At 28.1% G+C, this 10682-nt stretch overlaps 3 protein-coding genes across 6 annotated transcripts; 2 read left to right on the top strand and 1 right to left on the bottom strand.

The window, feature by feature from the left end:
- The first annotated feature begins 400 nt into the window (after positions 1-400).
- LOC100877537 (mitochondrial import inner membrane translocase subunit Tim10 B) lies at positions 401-1365 on the top strand. Its single transcript, XM_003701625.3, has 3 exons — positions 401-732; positions 835-930; positions 1055-1365. The coding sequence occupies exons 1-3, from the start codon at positions 709-711 to the stop codon at positions 1229-1231; spliced, it is 297 nt and encodes a 98-aa protein (XP_003701673.1). The 5' UTR covers positions 401-708; the 3' UTR covers positions 1232-1365.
- A 188-nt stretch (positions 1366-1553) lies between these two features.
- Positions 1554-5563, bottom strand: Arfip (ADP ribosylation factor interacting protein arfaptin). 4 transcript variants are annotated; one of them, XM_012281467.2, is made up of 6 exons: positions 5438-5563; positions 4730-4918; positions 4478-4645; positions 4093-4414; positions 3839-4016; positions 1554-3768 (listed from the first exon to the last, which is right to left on the bottom strand). In XM_012281467.2, the coding sequence occupies exons 2-6, from the start codon at positions 4899-4901 to the stop codon at positions 3616-3618; spliced, it is 993 nt and encodes a 330-aa protein (XP_012136857.1). In that variant the 5' UTR covers positions 4902-4918; positions 5438-5563; the 3' UTR covers positions 1554-3615. The 4 variants fall into 4 exon arrangements, with proteins under 4 accessions (XP_012136857.1, XP_012136859.1, XP_012136858.1 ...); XM_012281469.2 differs by having other exon boundaries at positions 5353-5509; XM_012281468.2 differs by lacking the exon at positions 5438-5563 and adding an exon at positions 5268-5356.
- A 480-nt stretch (positions 5564-6043) lies between these two features.
- On the top strand, positions 6044-9499 carry pix (ATP-binding cassette sub-family E member 1 pix). Its single transcript, XM_012281471.2, has 9 exons — positions 6044-6171; positions 6737-6970; positions 7048-7263; positions 7346-7553; positions 7819-8005; positions 8086-8492; positions 8568-8880; positions 8987-9221; positions 9310-9499. Exons 2-9 carry the CDS (start codon positions 6758-6760, stop codon positions 9355-9357), a joined length of 1827 nt encoding a protein of 608 aa, XP_012136861.1. The 5' UTR covers positions 6044-6171; positions 6737-6757; the 3' UTR covers positions 9358-9499.
- The last annotated feature ends 1183 nt before the right edge of the window (positions 9500-10682 follow it).

Below are 10682 nucleotides of genomic sequence, written 5' to 3'. Positions count from 1 at the left end.
TTTATGAATTCGTTCAACGAAAGATCATACCTGTTTCGTGCATCGAGACTAACTTTAGTAAACTCCCCACCCGTTAATATTACCACAACACTGTACGCTTTACACTCGGTCCACCATATATACAATGGCGGATGAAATAAAAATGCCCGGGAAAAATAGACGATACAAAACAAGCATGACTAAATGATAGCTTGTGTATCACATTTGCTTATCACCAAACTTTCAACTTTTTAGACACCCAAATTTGCAAATTCCACACCTATATACTTGACAGTCGTCACACATCTAATATAAAGAATATATAAAACAAAGTCTACTGGGTATATGCATTTTATGAAAGTCACAAACGCGCATGTGCATTGTTTTTGGTGAAAAAATGAGTTTCAACCAATGAAATTTGACATGCGCAGAATGATCAAAAACATATGATGAACGCGTACGGTCTTTTCATTGATAAAATTATATGTATATAGTGATTGTACAATGAAATAAAATTTAAATTATAAATGTAATTTATTACTGTTTCATTACGAGAAGTAATTTTTATATGCAAGCAAGTGTAAAATCTATCGAACGTGAGTTAAAATACTCATTACGCAGCGAAGAATTATAGTGGCAAACTAACCTTAATGAAAGGACCGGCAAATACTAAAATTTTGCAAACGAACTACATTACTACAACCGAAAACTAAAGAATATTACTTAAACATGGATACCTCATTTGTTAGAAATGTATTTGACTGTTATTGACTTGTTTTATTAATGAAGTACTGATTCCTAACCTATGAATATAAGTAACCACGAAAACATTTTTATATAATTATTATTTTATAGATCAAGGACTTTCAACTTCTGTATAATCAAATTTCTGAAACATGTTTTAAAACCTGTGTGAGTACATTTATTTCAAGGGATGTCTCTATTGATGAGGTGTGTTTTATAATTAATATTTGTAGTATATTATTTTATTTATAGTGTACATTTGGCATAACATAATAGTAAAGAAATTTAATTAATAAGGAATCCAAAGTCATCATTTTTAAATACATTATAGGATCAATGTATAGAAAATTGTTCAGGCAAACACATTAATGCTAATCATAAAATAATGGAAATATTTATGGAAGTACAGCCTCTCATTATTCGTAAAAATGTGGAAGAATTTCAGAAATCTCAAGCAAATCTAGAGACACAAGTGCAAAACGAACAAAGTGTTGAAAATAAAACATAGTTTGACAAATCTAATTAATTGTATTTTCTGTTATTGTTCCAAAAAAATAATATTTTCAAGTACCTCATGTAATTTTAAATATTTTTGAAAAGAAAATTGTATATTGCTATAAATATATGTATATACACCTGAAATTATGTAACTGTTACTGATTGTTTTTTATTGTTATGTACATCATAAATCAATATTATATTTTAAGAAATGAATAAATCAATAATAAATAATTTTCAGCATTATATTTGTAGATGTAGAATGAAAACCCAATATTAATACAGAAAAAGTATTAATATTAAGTAGCAAAAATAGCATAAAAAGCACTATATATATAAGCATTCATTTATTATTTGGAGTTTGTATACACATAATATACACACAACAACATCATGATTAGGAACAAAATACAGTCGCTACATGTTTTATAAATTAAAAAGTGCTCAAACTGCACATTTCAGTTATGTAAGTTATTCAACATTATTTTTCATTCTTATTTCTACTTAATAATAAAAGATTTTATTTTTATTTAATTACAATGTATTTCATTGGCCTAAAACATTCCTAACAAAAATGTTCAAATAATGGAATGCATTTCTTATGGATTTTAACAAAATATAAAAAAGAAGAAATTAATCATCTTCAGAGATTGCACAGTATATAAAACTAAATTACAAAAAATAAAATATTATTATGTCATGGGTCATAGATCTTATCTTACTGTTTATCATTATTGTTTTAAATTTACAATGATGAGACTTTTTGGAAGTTTAAAAAATATAGTGAATTGTATATGGAACACATATACAGTTCAGTTACATATGTATTATTTTATGCACATTAAAAGAGTCATTTATGATCTCACTGGAAGAATTTTATTTGAATATCTATGACAAAACATTCTGGTATCATATTGTTAATAGATTAATTTTTATAGTTTAAATTACTATTCATTTCAGTATAAACTATGAATTGAAGCAATAAACAATAATGATAATGTACACATGTCTATTTTATCTATACTAAGAATTTTCTATTTGTGAAGCGTAATTATCTGTAATGTCTTAGTACAGACATGTATTGCTGGTTTAAAAAAACTTAAGTAAGGGTAATAATCATAGTAGTAAATAACAGATCTTAATTTCAATTCATTAATTTTTTTGCTTAAAAAATATGACTAGTATATTTCTGTTTTACAACAATAATTCTTTTTTACTTCAATATAAATACTTTTGATTAAAAATAATCATGTCTAATGAAATTGTACTTTCACATTCTGTGTGAAAAGTTACATAAATATATGTATACCTTCTTTTTAATACTTTGAAGTACTTGTAAAAATTAAATCATAAAAAATATGATATAAGATGTGAATGTAATTTTCTTACTTTTATATACTGATAAGTTACTAAATATAATTAATAAATTAATTTGATTAGGTCAAAATTAAGTAACTTTCATCGTTAAAAGCTCTTATTTATACGTTAAAAAATTGGACAGAAAAAGCAAGATGACCTAAGAATACCGTTTAGTTTGGAGTTTGATAACTCATTTTACTCTTAACATATTTAAAACAGTTAATTTTGATTTAAAAATCAGTAAATATATGAACATGACGTCAACATTTAAATACAATAAATAAGATATAGAAATATACAAAATTTAATACATATTAGGAAGTATTAAAACTGTTATGTAATTATATATGGCTTAATGAAACACATTAACTTATATGTGTTCAAATGAAGAATAAATGATTATGTAGCGAGTTGAGATGAATAATTAAAATTCAATCGACATTTGATCCATAAAATGGGATAAAAAGTACAAAAAATATGTAACCTTAAAACTTTCTTCAATTCATTCTGGTTTTCTTATTAGCAACAGTGATATACCTATTAGACTGGTGCAAAATGTAATATAAAGAACCAATGAATACTGTTTTGTACATACTATAAAATTCAAAGCTCAGTATATCGTATTTCATGTATTTACATTAGGACTTCTCTAAGAAGCCTGATATAAAAATTAAATATCTATTGCCTTTAAAGTTTTATAAGCATCACTATTGAATAAAGAGAGATTTTACCAAATCCTTCAGCTGGCATATTTTTAACTAATAATCAAGATTTGCTGATGCATGAACCACATACAGATATTGGCTAATGTTAAAGAGAAAAAATTCAGTCTGATTTTACATTATTTATCCACTTCTGCTCCAAAAATCATTTGAAATGATAAATTATTTAACAGCAGTGTTTTGTAACATTTCTGAGAACTTCTGAAGTTATTCTACCTTGTCATTTCCTCCATTGTTTAGAAAGAAATTCGTTTGGACGAATGTGCCTTTTATTCATACCTTTGAAAACATGCATTTATTTCTTTTAGAGTAACTACTGCTCCAGCCACGATGGTAAAGATGAATTTGGTGATTTAATCTTTATGTTAAATTGTTTCAATGTAGCTTCTAGTGCTGTTTGATTACCAGAAAAGTATGCAGAGACAGCATTATGAAACAGTAATAACTGTTTATGCATTACCTTGATCTGTAACAAGAATATAGTAATAAGAATATTAAAAATATTAAAAAAAATAAATGAATATAAAAAAACATACCCTATTTTCATCTAAGAATTTGAGTTTAATTGAAACATCTGATCTTAATTTTTCAAAATTTTGTTTATGTTCTTCATAATTAGCTTGTGCCTCTTCTAATCTTGCTGCATTGCTACCATCAGATTTTGTTGCTTGTGCTAATGCTTCAAGATCTGTTCTATAGGCATCATATTCTATTCTGTAAATAGATTAATAGTATTTATTATAATCATATGTAACATATTTTTTACTGAAATACTGTACCATTTCATTACCTTGCTGTTTCATACTGTCGTACTGTAAGTAATGTGTCTTCAATAGTTTTATTACAAAGTGTATTTACGGATGAAACAAAAAAATTTAAGGCCCCTAGTAATGTTTCACCATTTTTAGTCAAGTTTCTTTGTGTTTCTGAATTGTATAGAAACTCTTCTTGTAATTCTGGAGATTTCTGTGCTAATTCAGAAAATGCTTCTCCTAAAGCATGTTGTGTTTGAACAACATGATGAAAGTGAGAAGCTAATGCTCTTGATAATCGTAAAACATTACAATATTTTTTCTGAGTATCTCTTAATAATTCAATTTGTGTTTCAAGCTCTAAAAATATAAGAACAATTATATTTATAGAATATAAACAATTAAAATATATTCAGAACTTACCTGAATCCACTGTACGAGATGTTTTTCCAAGTTTTTCATACATTAATTGTCTTGTACACTTGTAAGTAGAAATACTCCAATTTTTAATGCTTTCAATTTTACTTTGAGCAGTACGCATTGTTTGTGTATCACCATTTTGGATAGGCGTGTTTGGTGATACTGTTACAGCTATTACAAGGATATGCTTATGTCAGTCTTAGAACAAGTATTTAATTTCTTATAATGTATTTAAATATCATTAAAGTTACTTACACACTTGTGAAGTAGGACTACCCAAAGTTAAATTTATTGTAGCTGGTCTTGGTTGACTATCATTACTACAATTGTTTGGTACATGAGGTGGAGGAGTCCCACTGTGGACTGCACTATCACTATCATTTAAAGATGGGGCATCTTTTAACATTTCATGAATACTTCGCTCCATTCCACTTAATGTAATAGCTATATGTAATATATTAAATAAAAAATATTATTATACTGCACATATTTCTTAACACAAGTCTAAAATATACTACAAGAAATTTACTAAATCCAGTTAACAAGAAAAGAAATTTATGTCACAAAAATGCTAAACTGTTTTGTATAGCTATAATTATATAAAAATATTTAATAAGCAAATAATAATTAAGAAGTTTATAGAAAGGATAGATATTTATGCGAAACCGCCATTTTTTTTATAACATTGAAATTTGCAAAAGTTGTTACAAATAAAAAATGCTAAGTATAAGTAGTAATTATAAGTAATACACTACGTTACGAGATATTATTTTTTTATATTACGTTAGCATACCAAATATTACAAATAAAAGAATTACTAAGAACTGTCACTTGACACTTGTTTTAAACTAAATGTGAACAGAGTAACATTTGCTCACATTAAATGACAAAGAGTTCCTTAAATAGCTAAAAACTTAAGATCGTCGAGAATTAAAATAAGTACCATTTTAAAATAGTACTCACTATAAAATCAGATGATATATTTAAGTAATTCCTATTATTCTATACACAAAACTTCAGAATGAATCTTTATAATGTTTCATGAGAGGTGCAGAATATTGAGCTAGGTGGCGTGACATAAATGATTTTTGGAAACACCCAATGAAATTTATAATGCAACTTTACTGCAATTTTATGTGAAAAAGTTTATATTTTTATCACAAAACCCTAATGAGGATATGAAAGCAAGTTTTATGACAGAAATATATGATTTATGAGTAATAATTTAGCGTTTTATAGCTTGTGCTTCATTCACAAGAGTAACCTACATCTGTGCAGTTCAACAGCCTAGGGAGATCTGTGAGATGTGTGATACCTCTCTATATCAATTTTGTTCCTTTTAGGGCAGGTTTTAGGGTAGGACAAAATGAACGATTAGGGAGAATAAGATGATAACTCTAATAATGGTTATAAAACAGAAGTTTTTCAAAAGAAGTTTCAAGTTATGAAGCTTTCTGTTTGTTAGATACCATAAATTAGGGAATCAAACAAAGTTACCTTACTCAGAAGAAATTAGGATTCGTTATTTAGAAAAATTATTCTCTCATCGAATGAAATATAGTAAATTTTATTTTTAGTAAGTACTCCATCTCTCTATATTCTATGACCAAAATCAAGACATGCGGCGGTGTAGAAGTGTGGAAACTCCTTCGAAAAGGTTGTAAAGGAGTTTCCTTTACGGTTTTTAATTTTGACAGGTATATATTTGTATGCGTGCTTATTAAATATCATGAAATAATGGCGTAATATATTTTAATTAAATTAATTTTGTTGTTTACGTTATTCTATTCATAGTACTCCTGTAGTAGCATGTTTTACATTTAATTGTATGAGGTTATAAGCTCGTGGTGGAATTAAGAATTGTAATAAAAATGAAATTATATATTTTAATTACTGTACAGTTACGAAGTAATTCTTTTGTAAAATGTTCAGCGTTAATTGATGAATTTTTATCTTACATTCTAATTAGTCAAATGACTATTGTTTTCAAAAGGGTACAAGTAGAACATATGTTGAATTTTGTTTGATATCTTTTAATTATTTAATGATATTATCAATCTGAAAAATGATTTTGTACATTAAAATAGTTGTCATATTCTTAAATTTCTTTTTTTTAAATAAATTGACAATTGTATATAATTTTTAAGCATTCAGGAGTTTTTCTATATTTTTCTTCATTAATAATTTTATAAGTACTACTAACTATAAGTCAATTATTTAATATTAAGATAAAGTTAACTTTATATTACATATAATTTTCAGGCAGATAAATATTTTACCATCATGCCGCCAAAAAAGTCTATGGAAGAAACAGATCGTTTGACCCGTATAGCTATTGTTAATTCTGATAAGTGCAAACCAAAAAGATGTAGACAAGAATGTAAACGATCTTGTCCAGTAGTTAGGATGGGCAAACTTTGTATAGAAGTCAATCCAAATAGTAAAATAGCATCAATTTCTGAAGAATTATGTATTGGGTGTGGTATTTGCGTTAAGGTATGATTACAAATTTTGCAAGCAAACTGTTAAGAATATGACATTTTTATTATTTATAATATTACTTTTGTTTTTAGAAATGTCCGTTTGAGGCAATATCTATTATCAATCTTCCTAGCAATTTAGAAAAAGAAACTACTCATCGTTATTCGAAAAATTCATTTAAACTTCATAGACTACCAATTCCACGTCCTGGAGAAGTATTAGGTTTAGTTGGTACCAATGGTATTGGTAAATCAACTGCTCTTAAAATTTTGGCAGGAAAGCAGAAGCCTAATTTAGGCAGATTTACTGTATGTATAGCTATGTGCTCTTTGTATATTATAATGTAATTTTTGATGAATTTTACAAAATTGGTTTATTTTATTAATACAGGATCCTCCAGACTGGACAGAAATTTTAAGCCATTTTAGGGGTAGTGAATTGCAAAACTATTTTACCAAAATATTAGAAGATGATTTGAAAGCTCTTATTAAACCTCAGTATGTAGATCAAATTCCTAAGGCTGTAAAAGGTACTGTACAACAACTATTAGACAAGAAGGATGAGTGCAAGAATCAGCTAGAAATTTGTAAAATGTTGGGTAAGTTAGTATTAATACTAAATGTTGTACATATTTTTGAAAAGTATGCAATGTAGTCTCAGAATTGAAGTTAACCCTTTACACTCCCAGCATGTGTATTGTTATTTATACTTTCACTTTTACTAGGGTTTGGTGGTTAATAGCTCTAAAGCATAGCTTCCAAAATTTTTATGGATGCAAATTGCAAAGTTCTAAATAAGTAATAATAAAACTGAATGAAAATGTTGCCTTGTAAATAAAAAGTGAGAAATGTAATTATTTGTAGATTTAATGCACATACGTGACAGAGGAATCGACGCACTTTCTGGTGGAGAACTTCAACGTTTTGCTTGTGCTATGGTATGCATTCAGAATGGAGATATTTTCATGTTCGATGAACCTTCTTCATACTTAGATGTAAAACAGCGTCTTAACGCTGCGTTGACGATTCGGTCCCTTATTCATCCTGACAAGTAAATAGTTAACATTAATACCATAAAATAATAATAAAACTGCATTCTTTACGCTATTAACAATTCACTAAAATTAACAGGTTTATTATAGTAGTGGAACATGACTTATCAGTGTTAGACTATTTGTCAGATTTCATTTGTTGTCTGTATGGTGTTCCTGGGGCATACGGTGTCGTTACTATGCCCTTCTCTGTAAGGGAAGGTATTAATATCTTCCTTGATGGTTTTGTGCCAACGGAAAATCTGAGATTCCGTGAGGAATCTCTTGTATTTAAAGTAGCCGAAAGCGCGACTGAAGAAGAAGTTAAACGTATGAATCACTATGAGTATCCTGCGATGACGAAAACAATGGGTTCGTTTAAATTAGATGTCGAGAAGGGTCAGTTCACGGATTCAGAAATTCTTGTATTACTTGGAGAAAATGGAACGGGGAAGACGACGTTCATCAGAATGTTGGCTGGTAATTTGCCACCTGATGATGGTTCTGGTAAGTTCAGTCTATTTTGTACATTTTAACTCTTTACATTTAAAATTAGTTATTGTACAATTTTATTGTTTACAGGAAATATTCCTCAGTTACATATTAGTTACAAACCACAGAAAATTAGTCCTAAATCACAAGGCGTTGTTCGACAGTTATTGCATGAAAAGATAAGGGACGCTTATGTCCACCCTCAGTTTGTAACTGATGTTATGAAACCATTGAAGATAGATGATATTATGGACCAAGAAGTACAGAATCTTTCTGGTGGAGAGTTACAGCGAGTAGCTTTAGCTCTATGTCTTGGAAAGCCAGCTGATGTTTATTTGATTGATGAACCTTCTGCTTATTTGGACTCTGAACAACGTTTAGTTGCAGCTAAAGTAATAAAACGGTAAAGAACAATTCTATTTATTCTTTCTTATTACCATAATGAATGTATTACTGAAATACATTGAAACACATTTAAGAGATCATTAAAATTTATCTTATTATTATAGGTTTATTTTACATGCAAAGAAAACAGGATTTGTAGTAGAGCACGATTTCATTATGGCAACTTATTTGGCTGACCGTGTAATCGTATTTTCTGGTACTCCATCTCTTTCAACTACAGCTCATAGTCCGCAGTCCTTACTGAATGGAATGAACAGATTTTTAGAACTCTTAGGTATCACTTTCAGAAGAGATCCAAACAATTTCCGACCAAGAATTAATAAGAGTCAATCTGTAAAGGCACGTAACGTTACATGTTAATCTTTCAATAATGAATAGATAAACAATTTATGATATTTTATAATATGTTTACCGTGTTGTTTAACAGGATTTGGAACAGAAGAAAGCTGGACAATATTTCTTCCTGGAGGAGTAAGATGTGATCTCATCTACAAATCGATTAGCAGCTTATATAAAAATACTGTTAAGAAGTTTTTGTAAATCTTTATACATTTAAAAGCCGGGAATGGATTTCTTACAATATATGAACATACTAGTGGCGCATATTTTGCGTTCAATCGAAATATTCTTCATTTCAAAATATCAGCCCTTTTAGGATATTTATTTAAGCGAACGAATATTGCAGATTTGTTGATGTATGTCTCAATATATCGAAGAACTTGATTGAAAGAGAAATGCAGTCGTATTTTTGTACGAATTAATGCTGCCACAAATTTATTTATATTAATTAGCATATGTCACAATTCGCATTTAGACATAAATTATGCAAAACGCATTTTTCTGTACGAATAATTTATGTTTGATTATATGTAATAAATCAAGGGAGATTTAATATCTCGGTACATGTACAACTGGTATGGATATGGAACATGAATTATACAAATGAACTATGAAGGAAACGGATCGATTATTTGATGAACCTAATGAATTTAGTGATTTTAAGCTTGGTGCGATATGAATTTTATTGTAAATTAAGAATAAACATCGATTTTAACTGGTATTAAAAAATATTTTTGTTAAATTCATACGGTTACTCATAAATCATTCAAATATGAATAAAATAGATAATGTTCAAATTTGTGTACTGTTTGTAATGACAAAGTAAACAAGAGAAATTACTTTTTCCTGGTACCATTAAAATTTGTGTACTAATTATTTACTATGTTCATTTAGTTATCTTAATTACTCGGTACATACGCTTTTCAGTATTAGGATTAAAATATCAAATTTGTTTGTCAATTAAACTTGACCTTCGGTAATGCACAAGAAATAAATTAAGAAAAATTTGCGAAGATGTAATAAACAACAGCACAATAATCAATGAATGTTATCAAGGTGAAACAGCGACGGTATTAATCGAAGCATCGCTGAAAAGATCGTGTATATTAAAAAATGTTACTTTCTCATATATTGTGAATGTAACAAGAATCTAATAAATCATTTGAAGTAAAAAGATTGAAGTTTCTGATTTTGCCTGTTACATCATCATCCATAAATTTTATTTTGGTACAAAGAATTATGATCCTTGCTCTCTCTTTTTATAACAGAGGTTTCTAAATTTTTGTAAGCTAAGTTTTTAGAGAAAGATCGTTTTCACTTGCAATATATTTCTCGACATGGAAAACTCCCAACATCAGGAAGTTATAAAATTGAAAAGTTTAAAATCGCAAAATTTAAATATTCCGAGGTTTATGTAAAATATGTATTTACATAAATATCTGTTATTCAGCGATACTGCAC

This window comes from Megachile rotundata, chromosome 4, assembly GCF_050947335.1.
Source record: "Megachile rotundata isolate GNS110a chromosome 4, iyMegRotu1, whole genome shotgun sequence".
Taxonomy (NCBI): domain Eukaryota; kingdom Metazoa; phylum Arthropoda; class Insecta; order Hymenoptera; family Megachilidae; genus Megachile; species Megachile rotundata.
Note: the sequence above shows the minus strand (reverse complement) of the source record. Positions and strands in the feature narration are given on the sequence as shown.